Genomic DNA, 21000 nt, shown 5'->3' on the forward strand with positions numbered 1-21000 from the left:
TCTTCTGTGCATTGGATGATAGAATCATAGAATCAATCGGGTTGGAAGTGACCTCCAAGGTCATCCAGCCCCACCTATCACCCAGCCCAGTCCAATCAACTAATGGTCATTTCAAAAAGTGGAACTGGAGCTTCAGAATTGATGTTGATCTGATTTCAGCCACAAAGTTCTGAAGCTCCATGTCCTGCCTGGTTTGTCTAGAATCAGGTCTATCATCAAGTACTGCTCTTATGAAATAAAAACTCACTTTGCCTCCTACTGGCTGCTTTTGAGTTGTGCCCATCTCCTGCCAGAGACACAGGACTTTTTCAGCCTTGACAGCTTCATGGCTAGAGCAGGGTGCTTCAAAACAGTTCTCCCTTTCTCTTTAAAGCTGAGTCTTCTGGGCCGTCTTGGGAGGGAATCTGTCCCACAGAGCAGGTGCCAGGGTGTGATGGTTTGGGTGCTACCCCCCACACTTGAGAAGTCACCCAGACTAGACCCAGCTGGCTTCGGAAATTGAATTAAGCTTTTCTGTTTACAGCTTAGCACAATGCACAAGCAGACATTTACAGTAGATACAGTTACAGACAGAGATAGACAAGGTAAGAGGTAATACAGAAACACAACTCCCCTCCCAGAAACCTGAGTCCCCAGGAGGGGCTCCCAACCACCCTTCCACCTTCTCCCACCCCTCTCGACCTTACCCCAGACATTGCCTTGTGCCCAAGGAATATCGGAGGGTCAGCCAGGGGGCTTAGGAAGCAGGTGGATTAATCAGAGAGATGGAAGGTGAGGCTAGAGAGATGCAGCCCAGAGCCCGGACAGAGAGCAACTGCCCTATCTATGTTTATACTCTTGTTCTTATACCTCTCAGCAAGCCTATGAGTGAAGTAGACATCACCATTGTTTCCCTCTCACAGCCTGTAATCTAGTTCTTCTCACCAAAACACTCTTGGTAGCTTCAAACTAGCACACAGGGTCCTCCTGGTCCCAGGCATACCCATATAGTGCTCAGGTAGGAATCAGGACCACCATGTGAATCAGGCACTTGTCCCACATGGGAGTGCCAGCAAGGGTGGGAGATTTTACTCCAGCTTCTCAATGCAAGGCCTTATAGAGTGAATTTTGACCCCTCTGCAGTTTGAGCAGGAGTTATGAACGTCTCCACTGGAAGTCCCTCACAGAGCTTGCCTTTGATTGCCTCTGTGCCACAACTTTAGAGCATCCTCCTTGCTAGGCTAAACGTTGCCTGTGTGTTGCAGGAAATGATGCAGAAGCAGCAGAGTAGGAGGGAAAGTGCCAGTCTATGCTGGATCCATTCAGTGTCAGGCAGAGTGGGGTATGTGGTTTGCTTTCTTTGGTTTTCCTGGACCCTTTGTGTGAAAGTGCAGAAAGTTCTCAGATTTTCATCCTGTTTGCTTATGATCTGCAGTCCAGCTGAGTACAGCCTGAGGCGTGCAAAGGTGTTTGTGGCTGTGTGCTTCTCAAGCACAAAACAAGCGTGCTGCAGCCAAACGGGCAAAACCTGCAGTGACAGAACAGCTCAGGAGCCAGACACTGGGTGGGCAAGGAACAGATTCACCTTAGTGTTGTGCTGGACCTTCACCCACTGGGTCCATGCGCAGCAGGGCTCTTTTCCTCTTCACAGCTCCTCTTGCAAACAGCTGCAAGATTACTGCCTTAGAGTTTACCACATGATGAAAATTGTGTCCAGAGCTGTGACTGTTTTGAGAAGCTGGTGAATGAATGCAGCAGATTTTCTTTCTTGCAACAGCAGAAATCAGTACACGAAGCTATTTCACTTCTTATTTGTGGTAGAAGTGGTGTTTTTCATCTGTCGTGATCTAAAGATATGAAAGGACAATACTGAGTGTTTGATCCATTATCAAATGGCATTCAGCTCCACATGGAACCACAGAATGGCTCCAGTTGGGAGGGAACTTAAAGATCATGCAGTTCCAACCCCCTGCCATGGGCAGGGACACCTCTCACCGGCACAGGTTGCTTGAAGCCTCCTTCAGACTGGCTTTAAACATTTGGAGGGATGCAGCATCCACATCAAGTATAAGCTGTGCCTGTGAAGATCTGTGTTGTTAGTGAAGCTGTGCAGAAACACCTCCAGAATGATGTAAGGTGGCTAGCAAAAAAGGGCTCTACTTCTGTACAGAGAAAGAGCACATGAGGAGCAGTGGAGCTGAAGCCTTCAATGAAACACTTAGAAGTAGTAGGGGATGTGGAAAGTAAATATTGCACTGTGGGACTTAAGTAGAATAAACCTCCCCCTAAGCTGCTGGAAGCAATCTAATGTGTTCCACTGGAAAGGTTTTTGTTCAGTAGCTGTGGGCAGCAGTTACCTGCAGGAGCTTTGCCTGGTGGTGCTGGCAGCTAACCAGCAGTGTCCTGAGAGTACTTCAGACCGCTTTAGGGGTCGCCACTTGGACTTTGCATCTACTTCTCTCTGCAGCAGGCCTGTGCTTTCTTACTGCTTCACTAGGCCAAGCTTTATCTGCTCTGTTGCTTCCTAAAGATTGAAAGTGTTGAACATGTACAAAAGTTCCCATGAAGCCACAGCAGTGACTCGGCCTCGGTAAATAGTTCTGGTCGAGTAGTTTTCGTCTGCGTTTACAAGGAACTTTGATGACAGACTGGAGCAGTGAGTTCGTCCCTCCAGGATGCAGCTGTGTGTGTTTCCTCTCGCCCACTCAGCAGGAGATGAGAGATGAAATACCCTATTCACGCAGAAGTGCTTAGGTGGTGCTTGTGGACAGCTGAGAGACGATTTTCCATCCACTTCAACCTGTGTCTGTGAGGAGGTACCGCATGAGGTTGCAGGTGGCTGTGTTGAGACAGTGACTTCTACGGAGAAATTCCATTTGGAGGCGGAGGAAATTCCCTCCTCAGCCACCAGAAATCCGGTGAGCTGCTGTTAGCATCTGTGCTGCTCCAGAGCTGTAACAACAATGCTGTGTTTAAAGCCACGTTCAGAGTCACGCAGACTGAGCCCCTTCAGAGAGACTGCTGGTTTATGGCCCCTGTAGGTGTATCAAATCAAGTCTAGTGGATGTCATTGTGTGCAAAACCATCTTCCCACACCAGGAGACAAACAGGCACTGGAGGCACTACGTTATGCATGTCCTATTTATTCCATCAACTGTTATTCATCCCTCAAAAGCAGCCTTAAATTAGCTCACAACCCACGAGATTTAGCAATTTACACTGTATACCATTTGCAACGTGGCAGGAAGTATTAGATTTCAGATGGTGGAAAGAATGTTTCTCACTTTAAACCGACTCGAGGTAGCAGCTGTTAAAAGCAAGTAAAATCACACATGTCAGAAGAACAAGGTGGCAATCAGAGAAGCATGACTGTCAGTGCCCACCACTCTGCAGCGTGCCTGAGAGCTTGGCAGGACCTTTGCAAAGAGGCTCGGAATAGTTTTCTCCCATGTGCTGCTTATAAACCAGCAGTCAATGGAGGAGACGAAGGCTCAGGCTTAAAACAACTCTTCAGGACCCAAAGCTCTCTTCCTGCGAGTTCAGCTGTGCCACGTTAGCTCTCCAGCTCTTCCCTGAATGAGAATCAACTGACACTCTGAATGGAAGAGTTCTTGTTCTTTACCACAATGAGGCTTTGGCATTCAGCAAACCTACCCTTAGAGGTGTGGATGGAAGATGCCTAAATCTGAAGCAGCCATTCTAACCTCACAGTGTGGCTGACATAAAGGACTTGTCTGTCCAGAGAGATTTCCTCATGTTCAGATGATGCTGTGACAGCAAGTGTGATGTCATAGAACCACAGAGTCATGATTCTGTGGGGTTTAGGTTGGAAAGGCCCTTTACTGGAAAGGTCATCCAGTCCAACCTCCTGCTGCAGTCAGCAAGGACATCTACAACTAGATCAAGTTGCTCAGTCCAGCCAGACCCGGAATGCTCCCAGGGATGGGGCATTTACCACCCACTGGGCAGCCTGGGCCAGTGTTTCACCACCCTCAGTGTGAAAAAGTCTTCCTTCTATCTAGTCTAAACCTCCCTCTCTCAGTTTGAAACCATCACCCCATGTCCTGTCACCCTAATGGCTACAAAGTCTGTCCCCAACTTTCTTAGAGGACCCATTCAAGTGCCAAAGGGTTGGGCTCTGCATGAAGGGACCACCTATATCTGTCTTGAGCAAGTTGCTCCAGAACAGCTGTTTGAGGCAATTGCAGCAGGATGTGTCCAGGAACTCCAACAATGGAGCAGGTTTGAAAGCCTGCAAATGAAGCAGAGCAGGCAGCTGTCAGAAGGAGAAGAGGGACAAAACCCAGCCTGATTTGTTACATCAGCTCTGTCTGTAGTGCACCAGCTCCTTGCCTCCGGAGCTGTCTGAGGATGAGTACTCGCTCATTTGCGATTGCAGCCTGCCTGCAGGGCTTATGGCAGCTGGATTTAGACGTGGTATTTTTTTCCCACCTGCCAACCCCCCAGCCTCCTGGATCTGATTGATAAAAATATCTGGAGTGGGAGAGCTTCCTAACAGGTTCAGCTCCATGCTGTGTGCTGCCCTCTTGCGTCGGCGCTCGCCAGAGGCACTTGGCTGGTTCGTGGCTGCTGGGGCCATGCGTTCCTCTGGAGCAGCAGGTGGATGGGCTGGTTTATCTCTGCTCTCATGGGATGACCTCGGAAACTCTGTGGGATACATTGGGAAGTTGTTCATGGATGCCATGAGAATTGAGAATAAATAAATGGAAGTTACTGACCTTGGACCGAGCAAACTGCTTCCTGGATCTGGTTTAGGGTGGCTTTTCCGTGAGGAGGCATGCACTGGGGGCGCTGATGTGAGGACAGACTTTCTCTGCAGTGCTGTGTTTTCACATTCCCAAACCTGTTGGTGTTCCTGGAGGCTCTGTGTGAGATGAACGGAAACCAGGTGAAGTGAAAGGATGACTTGCCGGAGATGTTGCACATGGCAGGCAGCAAGCTTTGACCAGGATTCGAGAAGCCAGTGTCACTGTAGGCAAAGTTCTGCTCTGAGTTTCCTTATAAATGCAGGAGGAGAGACCTTTGCTCTGTTGCTACCAGAAGAAGGATGTGGAGACATCACCATGAGCTCTGCCTGGTGCTGGCTGATGGCTTCATGGTGCCTGGGACATGTGGCACACCTAGCAGAAGTGCTTTACTTCTTCCAGGGCTTTTGGACTTGTGTGCATGGAGAAGTCATTGAGACGCTGGTGCCCCAAACCCCTTCACATCTCTTCAGCTCTCAAGACCTTCATGGGAGCAGCTTTTGGGCATGCCCTTGTGTGTGTCTGAGAGTGGTGTGACTGCAGAGCAATGGCAGGAGAGATCTCGCCCTGCCTTACCCAGGGAGAGGCCAGTTCCCTGTCTTGTGAACCTCTGTGGCTATTTGGATCTGGCTGGGAGAGCACAGGACAGCTTGGGCTCTAGCAGCAGGACAGAGGCTGGCTGGCTTTGCTTCTGCTTTGCTTTCCTGCCTAGACTTATGCTGCAGGTAGCCCAAATCACAGAATGGTTTGGGTTGGAAGAGCCTTGGAACGTCATCTAGTCCAACCCCTGCAGCCAGCAGGGACCTCTGCAGCCAGGTCAGGCTGCTCAGAGCCCTGCTCAGAGCCCTACTTGACCTCATCTCAAATGTTTCCAGAGATGAGGTGTCTCCCACCTCTCTGGGCAACTTGGGCCTCCTCCTGGGCAACCACCCCCCTCCCCGTAAAAGCTGCCTGCCTTATCTCTATTCCGACTCTCACCTCTTTCAGTTGGGGCTGCTCTCAGTCCCATCACCCCTCAGCCTGTATTGTCCTGACCCAGGTGCAAGATCTTGTGCTTGGCCTTTTTGAACCTCATGAAGTTGGATCTTGTTGAGTTGGTGGGTCTGGCTCTAGGTTGATTTAAAGCAGGTAAAACAAGGCCAAAAAGAAAAAAAAAGGCAAAGCAAACAAGCAAAGAACCCAAAGCAACACCACAGAAGCAATGAATGTTTTGGTACTGCTTTTAATCCTCTGAAAAGCAGTGCAAATGAGAAATGAGTAGAGCCAAGCCCAGTGGCTGTGCTCACATTTTCAAGGCAAATCAAACAGCCTGGACGTGCAGATGTGGCCTGGTGGGAGCTGGGAAGCTGGACCGTGGTAGCTTCTAGGAGCTTGCTTCCCAGAACCTTTTCACTAGAGCCGTCTCGGTGCCCTGATGGCTCTCCATGCCATGGAAGCAGCCATGGGGTCTCCCACCTCAGGGGAGCTGGGGGGGGTTCGTTGCAAGTGCAGGCTGGGATCTGCCTCATTTGGACTTGTCTTTGGAAGTGTAGTGATGAGAGGAGAGCAGAGCACCTGTGGGTTAGATCTGCAGAAGGAACCAGCTGGGCCATGGAAGAAGGCAGAGCTTACTGTTCCAGTGTCGATGCAGAGGGTTGGTTTGGCTGCAGAAGCCCTCAGAGCTGGCTCCTCTTAGGAGGGGCTCACGCTCCAAGACGTTTTCAGCAGCTGTTCTGCAGGCTGAGTGTACAACCGTGTGTTATGAGCACATATTACAGCCTTCCAAAGGTGACAGTTTTCCAAGAGATTGCCTTTAAAACGTCTCTAGAGGATTTCTGTAGTGTCCTGGGAGATGCATTTGTTGATTGTAACTTTTTAAAATCAGATTTAAGCAAATAGTGTAACTTTACATAACTTGGGTCTGCAGGTAGCAGAGGCCACTGATTCATGATCCTCACTTTTATGGACATGTCTTCTTTCTGGCAGCTGGTTGATTTCTGCAGAGGTAAATAGAGGTGGGTTCAGGCAGTGTTTCCTGAGCTAATCCTCTCCATTCTTTGCACTGTTTATCTGTTAAAGTGGTACAACCTGCTCACTGTCTTCCTCAGGCTGTACAAATGCTTCGCTGCACTTGGACAAATACTTCCACCTGCTCTGAAGAGACCCTGGCTAAGAGCAAAATCATCCAGCAGCCTGTGGTCTGTTCAATCCTTATGCACTCCAGTGAGCTCAAGAGCTAAAAAGCACCTGCAGTGGTCGAGTTTTGCAGGTGTCTTGTGTCCAGAGGTCATAAACATGTCTTGTGCAGGCTGAGGAACTGCTGTTGAGCAGGGAGGAAGCTGATCCCTGCTGCTGTGGGCTGCACTGCAGTGGGTGAGGAGGGATTGCAGAAGGAATGATGTGGTGGTGCTGCACTGCAACGGGTGGGGAGGGATTGCAGAAGGAATGATGTGGTGGTGCTGCACTGCAACGGGTGGGGAGGGATTGCAGAAGGAATGATGTGGTGGTGCTGCACTGCAACGGGTGGGGAGGGATTGCAGAAGGAATGATGTGGTGGTGCTGCACTGCAACGGGTGGGGAGGGATTGCAGAAGGAATGATATGGTGGTGCTGCACTGCAGCGGGTGGGGAGGAATTGCAGAAGGAATGATGTGGTGGTGCTGCACTGCAATGGGTGGGGAGGGATTGCAGAAGGAATGATGTGGTGGTGCTGCACTGCAACGGGTGGGGAGGAATTGCAGAAGGAATGATGTGGTGGTGCTGCACTGCAATGGGTGGGGAGGGATTGCAGAAGGAATGATGTGGTGGTGCTGCACTGCAGCGGGTGGGGAGGGATTGCAGAAGGAATGATGTGGTGGTGCTGCACTGCTTCTAAATGTTGCTTCTTTTTGGTTTGTTTTCTTATGAAAATGTTATGGAGGTTTTACTCCACCAGCTTCACTCTGCCCCTTTGTGTTTCCATTCCTATTCATGTGAGTCATGGTGTGCTCGTGGGCAGTGTTTCACTTGGAGACCAAAATCTTGTGTGATTGACAGCCAGGGGAGCTCTGGAGAGTGAAATATTGCCAAAATGAAGTTCATTTATGGGTTGTTTGTGGATGGTGTTGGATCAGCCTTCCTCTGAGACTGCAAAAAAACATTTTGAGCACAAACTGAGAACTGGAATTAAACATCCTCCTGATTTGCAGGGAAGGCACTTGGGCAATGAGGATGTTTATCTAGATCAGTGAAAACAACTGAGAGACTTCAAACAACAGAGCTATTAATCAAAGAAGGCATCAGAGATTATTAAATCAGGATCCATGTGCTCCTCCAGAAGGTACTGGCCACAGGAGATCCAGAATTGTCTTTGGCCTGATCGTTTTGCTTGATATTTGCTAGAGGTTTTGGAGAGTTCCTTCACTGATTTCTTTCTCTTTGGTTTAAGGTCCTGTCCTAGTGGGAGGTGCCCTTGCCTATGGCAGAGGGTTGGATCCAGACGATCTTTGAGGTCCCTGCCAGTCTAAGCCCTTCTGTGATGCTGTGGGTCTGTCTGCTGCGTCTGACTTGTAGAACAAACTCTTTCAGGAAATCCACTCTTTTTTGTTTTGTAGGAAGGTATTTTGCAAATAGTTTTGCTCAGTATTTATCTGAGTAATTCTTCCTGAGTCCTTGAGCCACAGCTTGCATGGATTGATTGCAGAAACCCACCCAGTGACAGTGTTGGGCAGGAAGGACCTCAAGGCTCCCAATAATTGTCCAAAAGCACTTAGTGCCAGAGCAAACACAGGTAGAGCAGTGCTGGTTAATGCAGGGTCAGAAGGGGCTGCCCTGCTCTACCAGGAGACTACTGTAGAAACAAAGATCTCCTCTAGCATTACAGCAATTGTCCTGAGGAATTAAAAATGCAAGTTGGCTGATGATACAAAACTGAGGGGGGTTGACAGCCCTCAGGCTGTGCTGCCATCCAACCAGACAGATGAGAGAAGATCTGATCACTGTGAGGGGTGGGGGTCAAGTGGCTGGGGCCAAGCTCTTCTCAGTGGTCAGCAACAATAAACCAAGGAGCAACAGCTACAAATTGGAACAGAGGAGGCTTCAGCTCAACATGAGGACAAACTTCTTTACAGTGAAGGTGACAGAGCCCTGGAAGGGGATGCCCAGAGAGGTTATGGAGTCTCCTCTGGAGACTTTCCAAAGCTTTGCTTCTCCTGCCTGGACAGACCCAGCTCTCTCAGCTTGTCCTTGTAGGAGAGATGCTCCAGCCCTTTGATGATCTTTGAGCCCCCTCTGGACCCTCCTCTGTCTAAGTTTCTGTTGTTTCTCGGGAGCTGAGGTCCAAAGTCAGGGAGGAAGACTTGTGCTGAAGACAGAGGTATACAAAGGCATGAGTGAAGTGAGGTGGGTTTGAGTGGAGCGAAGAGCGTTGTAGGATAGGAAAGAAAGATGCTTAGAAACAGTGCAGAGAAAAAAGCTTTTCTGAACCTTGAGAGGAAATACAGATTTTGTAGAGGAGGAGCAACTACTCTGGGTCCACTGGCAAACAGTAATGGGAGAAGTCTTTGTGTGTGGTTATGTGTCTGAACCAGGAGAACAATGCCTGTGTGGGAATTGGAATAGTGCTGATTTCTTTGGTGCCACTCTGGTAGTTCACTGATTTTTGTACTGCAGTTTCAGAAATACATCATGCAAGCAGCAATTCCAGAGGAATTGAGCATAAACATGCTTTAATTAGGGCTGTCCTTAAGCTGATTACTTGTTTGTGACTTCAAGTGTCTTTGTTGTAGCTGAAAGCTCAAATCAAGAGCAAAGCTTGGCATAAATGTCTGATACAGTCCTGGTCACTTTCGACTGTAAGCAGCTGCAGTGCTGAAGTGTTTGAAGGAGAGTGGCCTCCATCCTGTGCCACAGCTTCTGCTCTGCAATGGCTGTGAAGACCTTCATGAGACCAAGAGGGCTGAAGTCTCTGCTCATGGTTGTGTAACAAGGAGCCATCATCTGCTCCTGCACTTTCTGCATGACTTCCTCAGTACTGAAGTGCACACCACTGAGATGCTGTCCTGGATGCAGGGTCTTGCCCTGGAGATGCAGTATCAATGGATACATTGTGTTTGGGTACCACCTCTGGCTGAGGTCAGTGAGCACAATGCTCTCAGGACATGTTTGGCTAGGGGAGCTGAAGGTACCTTGCAGTGCGCCATGGGTGGCTACTCTGATCTCAGAACCATTTGGTCCAGAAGCCAGAGAACCTGCCTGGAGCCTCTGCTTGTGTCTATTATTTAAGCCCTTCAGTTTGCTGAATGTTTTACTTGTGGCTTATGGGTTTTTTTGTTTGGTTTTCGACCTTATATGCTTGAGAGGAGACTGTCTCATCCCTGCCTTGTTCTCTCAGCTAGGGTGCCACGCCGTTTCAGCAGAGTTAGTTTAAGGCCCCCACGTATAGACAGAGTGCAGATATTTAGCCTTATCTTACTGGCCACCAGCCAGAAATGCTTCTGTATTTAAAGAGCAGGTGAAGAGCTGTTAGGCAGGTCAGTGAGCAGCAGAGAGAAGTGGTGTAGTGGTACCTGTGGTAGCTGCTGCTGGTGGCTGTGAGCAGAAGGGTGAGTGCACAGGAAGGGCAGCTCGCACTGAACCGGCAGCCAAGCAGTGCCTGGGTTTGCTCTCCTGGGTGCTGTGATGAATACTCCTGGCAAATCAAAGGGAACTGGGAAAGTACTTGTGGGAGGCTGCACTGTGAGTGAAGGTGAATGTAGACTTTGTATCGTATCTCTCTCTGTGTTTTTGTTCCTCTAGGTTGTGCAGTGCAAGCCTGTGAAGCATCTTGGGGAAGATGAAGCCTCCAATGGCCTTGGTCTGTTTTGGAATCTGCTCAGTTTAAAAGTACCTGAGAATTTCTACCCACATTTGCCTATTGTGGTGCAAATCAGAGGACAATGAATCATTGGTGCTTTCTGCCCATCTTCACACTGCCCAACAGTTTCTTTTCCTTCTTGTGTTTAATGGGAAAAACTCGAGCCTGCCGTGTAGCTCACTCTTCGCCACATTCCCCTCCCTGAGCCATTCCACAGTACCTCTATTTTTGTGTCTTGGTTGTTGGTTGTTTTTTTTCCCCCTTTATGTGACATATGTCACTTTTGGAGTGCTTTTACCCGTTCTGGTTTGAAGCTGCCCATTTGTGTCATGAGAATCACTCAATAATCCCAGACTTACAGAAGATGACTCATATGCTTCGGATACATTTTTATGGCCGCTCTTGGCTCATTATTGCAAGAGTTTAAGGGTAGTAATATGAGGTATTGCATTAATTGTTGCATCCATTTATTACCAAATGACTTACACAGACAGTGTTTCAGATGCTGTGGGCCTAATCATCATAACCAGAAGTGTCCTGTCTGCAAAGGAGGAAACAGGATCCCTCTGTACACCGATAGCAAGCAGATGAAGTTGCTTGCAGTGTTGGAAGTAAGGACTGATCACAGGGAAAGCTGGAATGGATTTTTCTGCTTGAGGAAGGGGAAGCTATGCAGCTTAATATTTGGACTGATTATAATGACTCTAGTGATGGCATCCTACATCCTGACTGGGGCCAAACACGGCCTGCTGTTAATACCATCTCCCTTCCATTACAGAGCCTTTGCTAGCAACCCAAGCTTAATGGACAATGAAAGCCTTAGTGACATGAAAGACCATTACCAGCCTTCTAAAATGAATGTTTCATATGTGAAGGATTATCCAAGCATTAAGTTAATTATTGACACTATTACTTCAAAGATAGAGTTTATGAGAAGACAGCGCCCTGATTTAGAGGAGCTGAGGAAACAAGAGCCACATGTAAGTACGAAGCAGAGTGTGTCTGACACTGCTGCAGACCTGCTTGTTTCAAGGCTTTGGGGTCAGTCTTCTACTGAGATTGAAAAGTAAAATGCAGTTCCTGAGATGTTCACTTAATGATTTACACCTTCAAGAGCCTCCTGCTTTAAGCCAGCCGGGAGTGCAGATCAGGTCCTTGGGAGCCACAGGCAGAACAGATGGGTTATAGAAGTGGTACTGACACCTGAAACTGAGAATCAGGCAGGCTTCTGAGAGCTGTACAAGCTCACTGAGTTGTTGCCTTGTCTCATGTAAAATCATTCTGCCTTGGGCCAGACACCTTGAGTGATGCTAAGAAAAGAGCCCTGCTGCCAGCCCAGCCATTGCAGGCCTGGTAGCTGAGCATTAATAGCTGGAGTTGATCTGGCCCCAGTATTCCCTGCTTGGCTTTAAAAACCAGCTCCTGGCCTTGCAGGGCAGGTGGGGGAATTACTGAGGGCCTTCTGGCCTTAGAACCAGAGCATTTCTGAATGTTCTTCTCTCCCAGCTCAGCTGTTTGTGCAGGATTTGATTCCAGTGTCATCACAAGGAATAATTTAGGTCAGCTTTGTGGTTCAAGCCCCAAGGGCTCGAAATGCCCACGCTGCATTTCTGTCGCGTTGTCTCGCTGTGCTCTTAGAGAAGTCCAACTGTCAGGGTTTGGCTGCCCTGGCTGAAATTGTTGTGCTTCATCTTGCAGATGTTTTCAGTCATTCCTACCAAATTCCTTCCGAACAGCAAGAACCCTTGCTGGTATGCAGAGTACAGAGGGAACTCGACCACAGACCCTTACGCGACCAACTCCTATGCACTGTATTCCAAGCGCTTTCGGATCATATTCGATTACCTCAGGAAGGTGTTCTGGAACCACCTGTACCACTACCAGGGCAGGCACTACCGCCTGCGCTGCCTGCCCCACTTCTACATCATCGGCCAGCCCAAGTGCGGCACCACAGACCTCTACGACCGCCTCAGGCTGCACCCCGAGGTTCGCTTCTCTGCCAGCAAGGAGCCGCACTGGTGGACGCGGAAGCGGTTCGGTGAGTGAAAGTCCTCTGGCACCCAGGGTGCTGTCTGCAGGGAACTTTGCTATTCCTTGGGTATGTTTGGGAGGAAGTTGATGGATTTGCTTCGTTGTGGCTTGCCTTGAAACCCTGGAGTTAATAGCTTTGAAAACTCCAGGTGGTGGATGCTGGGGAGGTTCCAGCCTGCTTTTGCTTCCCGCTGCTTTGGCTTCTCTAGGTGATGCACATTTCACGTGGTTTCTTGGCAGTGCTTTGGAACATCTAGGAGGAAAAGGAGGCTGCTGGGTAAAACCAGCCTGTGACTTTGTCAAGGCAGGAAGGGGAACTGCTAGGTTTTGAGGGGAGGCTTAAGGGCTAGCAGCCATAGCTTTGTACTGCCCAACTCTGTAAAGCGTTTCTCACATGAATTAGTGCTGGTGAGTGTTAGAAGCGTGGGTGGCTTCAGTAAATCCAACTGTGCTTTAGGGTAAGAGCTTTGGTAGTGCTGCAGCTCTAGGCAAACAGGGACCATGTGAGAAAGCTCTGTCAGGCTGAGGAACCTGCATGTATCTGTGATGCTCTTTCCCTGTGTGACATCTCTACTGCATGAAGAGACCTCTTGCCTCAGAAGGCAGTCTGGAATGGTTCAGCTTATGGCCTGCTGGAGCAAAATGCATCTAGCCCTTCAAAGGGTGTCTGGAGGCACTGGGGCTGAGCACATCCTTCTATCCAACTGCAGCATTTATGATGTTCCTGTTTGCTCTTCCCTGGGCACCAGGGCGGGTCAGTCTTGCGGGTAGAGGCTAGGTTAAAGCCAGAAGATGCCTTTTCAGTTCCTGATTCTGCTCTGTGTTTGGAGTGCAGATGAATGCAACGCTTGCTGCATCCCACTCAGGCTCTGGATTTTCCTGCTGTTGGGTCTAGCTGTTAAGTTATGGTATGCCTTCGCTCTGTATGACTTTGGGATCTAAGACCAGAGGCTTTTCAGTGGTGCTGCTATTTCCCAGAGGAAAATAGTGGTTATTTTATGTGACACCTTTGCTTCTGTTTCTCATTGGTGTGGCTTACTGCAAGCACTGCCTTTGGAAGGAGGTAAAACCTGACACTGTGGGCTGGGTCACTTCTTGAGAACTTTGTGTCACTACTTTCCTTGGGTTCTTTTCTAAGCTTCCATGAAATGGGAAGTCCCTTCCAGTGAACTGTTGCGGCTAAAGGCACGGAAGGACACTCTCTGAGGGACCAAGACACCCGCAGTGCTGCTTCTGTTCTTGTTTTGAGCTTGTATTTCTCCTGCTTCTGGTGTTGCCATTTCCATCTCTCTTCCCCATGCCCTGGAGCCCAGAAGAAGCTCTCAGTTCTGCAGACAGGACAGTCTCTGCAGACACAGTCCTCTTGCTGCCAGATGAGGAAGAGGACTCAGACACGAAACTGGGATTTGAGAAGTTCTGAGTCCTGTATTTCTTTCCTTTGAAAATGCTGCCTCAAAAAAGTGTTTTAGACATTTTCTAAATGTTTGTTACAAACTAAGAGTTAAAGCAATGTGACAAACCCCAAGTTTTGGCTTTGAGATAATTTGGTCCAGTTTAGGAGACACTTGGAGGTACCAGCATGAAGCGACATGGCAAACAAAGTCAACAAGAGAAGACCACCCCGGAGGCTCATGAGAAGGAGCTCATTTGGCACATTCAGCAGCTGCCTGAAGACAGATGAGAAGAGTTCCCTCCTGACACGAAGGTGAAAAGTCAGCTCAGCGAAGAAAGGGGACTTCAGACTTGGGCATCCTCCAGTGCAAGCACCGTGCTGTTCTCCTCCGGTCTGGCAGCACAGCCACCCCGTGTCTCCAGTGAGAGTGCTGGCAGGAGAGGTTACCCTGAAGTCCCTGACACCAAATAGTTCTCTGTGTTTGCAAGTAATCTTTGAGGAAGTAGTGATCCAGCCTCAGTAAAGCAAGAGTGGGCTCACTACAGAGGAGGCAGAAGCATGTCAGGAGCCAGGCTGAGGATGGTTGGAGCACAAGGCTGAATCTCTGCCTTGGCACTTGCCAGCCTCCCTCTCACACAGGCCTGCAGTCAGTCACTGAGGACAGAGTGCAGCTCCTTCAGGGCAACATTCTTCACAGGACTACATTTGTGTAAAGCCAAGGAGGGAGGAAAGATTGCAGAGTTGTGGTCCCATAGGGGGAGATCTGTACACATGACCTTGTGATCATCTCTGGCTGCCTGCCATTGAGAATGAAAGGCCAAATTTGCTCCCTCTGGCTCAGTCCTTTTGTTCTGCCTCAGCAGTAATTGGCTCCTGGATTGTATTTAAAGGATGAAAGAGAGGCTGTGGCCAATGGGCTAACAAGTGGAGCTGAGACATTTCCCTTGGTAAGGCAACTGCTGGCTCTGACTTCTCTGCTCCAGGCTGCAGACTTGGTTTGGTTTGTGACACTCATCTGGGCAAGAAAGTCTCTCTGGTGTGTCACCTCCTCGCATCCCTTGGGGTTTGATGAGACTGGCTGGTTTCAGCTGAAGCTGAACAGTCCTCCTGGGGCGCCCTTTTGCAGATCTCCACTTTCCCTTCTGCTGGGCTGGTTGATGCTCTACAGGACAGTGTCTGAACTTGCCTGTCTCTTTTTCCTGGCTCTAAGCCACAGTCTCCATTCCCATGATTAGGGTGGCAAGAAATCAAGGCAGTCTGTAGCACTATGCCTGTCATTCCTCTCCCCCCGACACCCCAAAATAAGCAATAATACATTGCTGAGCTTTCCCCTGCTGTCTTCTTCTCATTAAACCCACTTTTCCTGAAGGGGAAAAGCAGAGAGAATGGACAAAAGAACTCCCTTGCTGATATTTTGTCTCACATAATTGATAATTATTGGCCTTGTGGGAAGCAGAAAGAGAGCTAAGTCCTACTCTGTATTCTTAGCTTGGCTGCTACTCTGCTGCCTTCCTAATACCGTCCTTGACCACTCTGCTGTGGAGAAACTCTCCTGTGGTATTGTACAAAGAAAGAATGCAAAGACAGACCCAGTACAGAAAGTGTAGAAGTGAGACTAGATCTGGGGAGAAGAAGAGCATAAAAACCACAGAGATGGCTCAAGGTGCCATGATATGCAGGGGGAAGGTGGTACTGAGCCCACCTTGGGGTGCAGGAAGGAGAGAGTAAAGTGAGAGCCTGCAGTGCAGCTCTGCTTTCATACTTGTGAGAGACAAAAGCATGAATGATCTCCCAGAGTCTGATCAGTGCAGGTGGATTTGCATATTTGGCGTCAGAGCCTGTTCTCAGCCGCAGAACAGTAAATCTAGTCGGAGTCTGATGGTGCTCCAGTTCATACTGGAGCAGAGTCTGAGCTTTTGTAGTCCTTCCAAGGCTACACTTAGAGAAAAATAAGTGCAGGCTGTGTCTGCAGGAACTATCAGGCAGAACACTGAGGAGATTTCCTGTCCCTGTGAGTTTATGGCTTAATCTCACACTATCTGAGACCTCAGCTCCTTCGCTACCGGCACTTCTGTCCAAGCACGACTCTTCACTAGGCTCATCCTGTGCTGCAGGGGCTGCTGCAGCGCAGCTGTGCCAGGGAAGCTGCCTTGGTTTGCACTGGCAGCTAGCTGTGCCCTGCTGCTGCGTCGCTTCAGTAAAGCCCTCTCTTTCTAGGCATCATTCGCCTGAGGGACGGGTTCCACGACCGCTACCCAGTGGAGGATTACCTGGATCTGTTCGACCTGGCAGCACATCAGATTCAGGGAGTGCTGCAGGGCGAAGCGGCGAAGGAGCACGGCGCCACGAGCAACATCATCATCGGTAAGGCAAACGCGGCCTTGCCAACGCCTCTGCCGCTGAGGCACCAGAGGGGCACTTGCCCAGATGGGAAAGGCTGGCAGCACAGGGCCCCGAGGCTGGTGTCTCTGGCGTGTGTGGACAGGGCAGGAGTTCTTGCCTGGCTTTGCTAAAGCGTTGTGATTACGTTGAGCGAATGCCCAGGTGAGCAGTGAATGTCTCACACAATCACAGAGCTCTTTAGACTGGGAAGGACCTTTAAACCATCGAGTCCAATTGTTAACCCAGCACGGCCAAGTCCACCAAACCATGTCCCTCAAAACCACATCTGCATGCCTTTTAAATCCCTCCAGGAACAGTGACTCCACCACTTCCCTGGGCAGCCTGTTCCAGGGCTTGGTAACCCTTTGAGGGAAGACATTTTTCCTGATGTCCAGCCTAAATCTCCCTGGCACTGCTTGAGGTTGCTTCCTCTTATCCTGTCACTTATTACCAGGGAAAAGAGACCAACACCCACCTTGCTACAACTGCCTTTTGGGGGCTGTAGAGAGTGGCGAGCGCTGACAAGCATTCGCATCTACTTAAGAGTGAGAGTGACCTTGGACCTTGGAGACTCCTTTAAATGCCACTTGAATTTTATTTCCATGAGAAAAGGTTTCCCTGATAATGAGACTGCAAGTTCAGGTTCAAGTGCTGGAGCCAGCAGACGAACTGAGGTGTTAGGACATGCAGTGGGCACTGTCAAAATCCTGTGGCTGACTGAAGACAGCTGCCATGACAGTGACAGCTCCAAGCAGCTCTTAAGCGCCAAGATACACACAGGAGAAAGCACCACTTGTATGTGTAGCCTGCGGTGGACTGAAGTAAAAATGACTTTACCTCTGAGCTGATTTGCCAACAGCAAAGACAATGCAAGTTTCAAGAGCAGGAACAGAGTCAGGTTGGAACTATCCTGTGCTGTATTTCTTTTCAGGCATGGAGCCTGCAGGCACAGTGCAAGATGCCAGCTGAAGACAACCTCACAGCTTTAACTGAGATTAAATTATCTGATTAGCATTAAAAATGACTTAGTGATGCTCTTGTATTGTACCTTATGGATCAGAGTGGTAGGACTGGGCTCTAGGGAGGGGTCCCGGGACTGCTTTCCTTGACACGCTGTGGTTGTCCCACCCTGTTCATCCACCTCGGGCCATGGTGCCACTGGTTTACAGTGCCCACCAGGAATGCCAGCAGAAATGTCTCAGTTCTGCTTCTGCTCTCTGCTAGAGCCATAGTTGTACCAGTCTGCCACCTCAGCATTTCCCGGGGCAGCTAGACACCTTCTGGGAAAACAGTCCTTGTGCAGGAGAGGTCCCTCTTACAAAGAGACTTTTCAAGTAGACCTGAAGTCATTATTCTACAGAAAATAGAGGCAAGACTGCTGCTGCTTGCCCTCAGAGGGAATACCTTCAGAGTAATTGGGTTTTCTTCCTCATTCTAACAAAAAAAACAAAGCAAATCAACAAAAAAAAAAAAAACAACCCAAAGCCCTGCTGTTGGCTGGATGAGAGGTGGCAATGACTTCTGGTGGTGAAAGCAGAGACTTGGCTCTGGTCACCTCTGGGTCATACTTCCTCAGCCTCCACTTCAGCCTGGCATTCCTGTATTAAACATGCAACACTGGGCAAAACTTGCAATATAAGGTCTTAAGCAATGTTGCCATTGAGGACATCTGCAGAGTTTCCTCCTGCTTACAATAATATCTCCTGTCCTCTCATGAGCGAAGTATTCACACTATAATTAGCAATCTAATTCAGTAATCTAATTGGCTGTGTACATCTTTGATTGCTTACCTCCTGTTGTGGCTTTTCCCAGTTTGCTTTGTGTTTCCTTTTCCTGTAGGCTCATTTCTTGTTTCATTAAGGCTCTGTTCGCTGTCCTTGTTAGGTTTACAGGAGAGCCCTGAATGATTACACTCATTAAGGCAGCCTGGAACGACCGTGCTGAAAGCCAAAACACAGCTAGCCAGTCTAAAATGGATCTGCAGGGGGATCAAGGGTGCTCAGAATCCTCCCTGTTCGTATTCCAATGACTGACAAGAAAAGCTGAATTTGAAATGTATTCCACTAGTTCATTGTGCAGACTATTTTGAGAAGCTAAGCTGCTTTGGATATTAAACTTAGTGGGCAATAATTCCACTTCTCCCCTTTCAAAACAGTATCTGAGCAGAGATAACTCCAGGAGCTGGCAGAGCTGCTGCAGCTGGAGGCATCTGGAGCAGCACTGGTTTATTGCTGTCATTAATATGATAAGTTCAGAGGAATGTCTTCTGAAATCTCAGTGTGATGTTAATCCCTTAATGAGTGAATAAAGAGGTTTTCATCCACTCTTCAGGCAATTCAGTAACTCCTAAGTTCTCTAGGAAGTCCATAAGAGAGGATAGAGATGTGGTTGCAGTGCTTTAATTTGACATAGTTCCTGTAGCAGTGAGTGATTGATCTCACTTTTGTTCTGGCTGGTTCCCTCTGCAGGTATTTAGTCTGTGCTACAAACCAGGCAGGAGCACTGCCAAATCGCCAGGAGTGTGTCTGGCTGCTTCACAAAATCAAGAGAGTTAGCAGATACCAGAATTTCCTTATTTTAACTTAAAACCCCCAGCTTCATTCTAGGCAATCATCTGGTTCTGCCTTCTTGCACCCAGGCTGCCCTGGACCGACTGCATCAGAGCTGCACTTGGAGTCCCTGTTAATGCCTCAGTGTCACTTGGTTGGGTTACATCATACTCCTTGAGGAGTTTTGGTGGTGCCAACTGATCCAGCCCAAACAACTCCTGTGGTGTTGCCTGGTCTGTGGTGCTGGGAGCATCTGCCCACGGGGTATAAATGCACCAGTTTTACTTAGTGCAGCTGGCACAGATGTAGGCAGATCTCCTCAGGTTTGGCCACCACAGATGTGCTAATTGGAATAAACCCAGGGGAGGTCTGCAGAGCAGAGAAATGTGAGGGTAGGTCAGCAAACCTGATTTGAATAGGTGGAGCTGGTGAACAGATCAGTTGCAGGAATAGTTGGGCTGAGGGAGTCACAGACTTTAATCTTTGGCATGATTTAGGCAAACAATTTTGAAGAAGCAATGGAAGCTTATCTGCTCCTGTTACAGAGCTGTAGCAGCGACTGTCCAAGGCTGAACTCATCCCTGAAGTCACTGTGCATGCAAGTGCGGGTACCCAGCAGCCTCCCTCCACCTCCTGATGGTGCAGCACTAGCTGCAGGATGTGCCTGCGGTACAGCTACCTCGCCTCCTGGCCTGTGTTTACTCTGCTGCGTTTCTGCTCTGCTCAGCGATGAGTAGACAATGCTTTGGCTAATTAGCTTACAATGGGAGAGCGGAGCCATGGTGAACACCCAGCTTAAGCCGCTGGACCTGAGCTCCTCCTCCGGAAGAGAGGCAAAGAGAGCATGACAGGAGATGAATGTGCTTCTGCCAGCTCCCAGAGGTTATTAGTGACTCCCATTCTCTTCAGCTAACTTTGGAGCTGGGACCTTCCCCATGGGTTGTTTTGATCATCTCTTAAACCCTTTACTGAACTTTGCCAGGAGAGGGGCACAGAAAAGTGCAACCAAGTGCGAGTCTGTCAGCCTGTGCATTCCATCACATTCCCTTGGGTTCCAAAAACCTCATTAACGAGAGGTAACTCTCATTAGACTGCCAGAGAGTGGAACTGATTAAAGGGTGGTGTGGCACCTCAATGCCAGCTTTCTTCAAAAGACAGGGGAGGCTGCCCTAGACATCCTGCCGGGTGGTTTCCTGAGCAGCTGAGGCATCACACGCCTGGCTCTGGGGAGACACGACTGACTCTGTTTCTCCAGGAGCATCACAGTCAGCATGAGCTTCCTCAGCAACTAAGGGCCAGAATCTGGCCTCTAACCAAGTGTGTTCTTTAGTCCATAGACCATTGGTCTAATAGTAAACAGTTACATTAGTCTTAATCTAGATGGATATTTGCAGTTACGTCAAAAAGCTCTGGTCACAGAATCCTAGCATGGTGGGGCCTGAAAGGGACCTCTGGAGATCACCCAGTCCAACCTCGCTGCTGAAGCAGGGCACCCGCAACACCTTGCCCAGAGTCACAGTGGCCAGCTGGATTTGGAATCTCTCTAGAGAGGGAGACTCCACAGCCTCTCTGGGCAGCCTGCTGCAGGGCTCTGGCACCCTCATACTAAAGAACCCTTCCCTCACATTCAGGAGGAGCCTCCTGGGTTCCAGTCTGTGCCTGTTGCCAGGCATCTCTGGAAAGAGTCTGGCCCCATCCTCTTGGCACCCACCCTTAAGATATTTATTAGCATTGTTAAGGCCTCCTTCCCTGTTAAGATCAGTGGGTGGTTCTCCAGAGGTGGTGTTTGAAACCCCAGTGACACAATTCAGCTGGTTAGATTTTTTTCCTTTACTGTTTCCCACATGCTCACCACCTCTCCTGTCCGTTCTAAACTCTACTGATCCACTGCAGGGGTGGGGTTTGCTTTTTTCTTTAGTTTGTGCCAGATTGGGCAAACTCTTAGCAAGTTCCTACCCTGAGATGAGTAGCACCAAAACCTGGGTGTGCTACAGAGGAGATGACAGAAGCATCCATGAGCTGCTGCCTCCTTGCTGGAGTGTGAGCCAAACCCTGAGGAGTCTGTTCCAGCCCAGATCAAATAGACTGG

At 49.1% G+C, this 21000-nt stretch overlaps 1 protein-coding gene across 4 annotated transcripts in view; it reads left to right on the plus strand.

Annotated features, from left to right (window-relative positions):
• Positions 1-21000, plus strand: part of CHST15 (carbohydrate sulfotransferase 15) — a 44445-nt gene that overhangs the window by 14464 nt on the left and 8981 nt on the right. For 2 of the 4 annotated variants that reach the window (XM_064168204.1, XM_064168214.1), the window contains exons 2-4: positions 10499-11536; positions 12255-12594; positions 16198-16344. In XM_064168204.1, the coding sequence (XP_064024274.1) occupies positions 10949-11536; positions 12255-12594; positions 16198-16344 (1075 nt within the window). In that variant the 5' untranslated portion in view covers positions 10499-10948. Of the gene's footprint in view, positions 1-9272; positions 9836-10498; positions 11537-12254; positions 12595-16197; positions 16345-21000 lie in introns of those variants that run through there. The other 2 variants (XM_064168219.1, XM_064168228.1) reach the window with 2 other exon arrangements.

The sequence above is a fragment of the Pogoniulus pusillus genome, chromosome 3 (assembly GCF_015220805.1).
Source record: "Pogoniulus pusillus isolate bPogPus1 chromosome 3, bPogPus1.pri, whole genome shotgun sequence".
NCBI classification, from domain to species: domain Eukaryota; kingdom Metazoa; phylum Chordata; class Aves; order Piciformes; family Lybiidae; genus Pogoniulus; species Pogoniulus pusillus.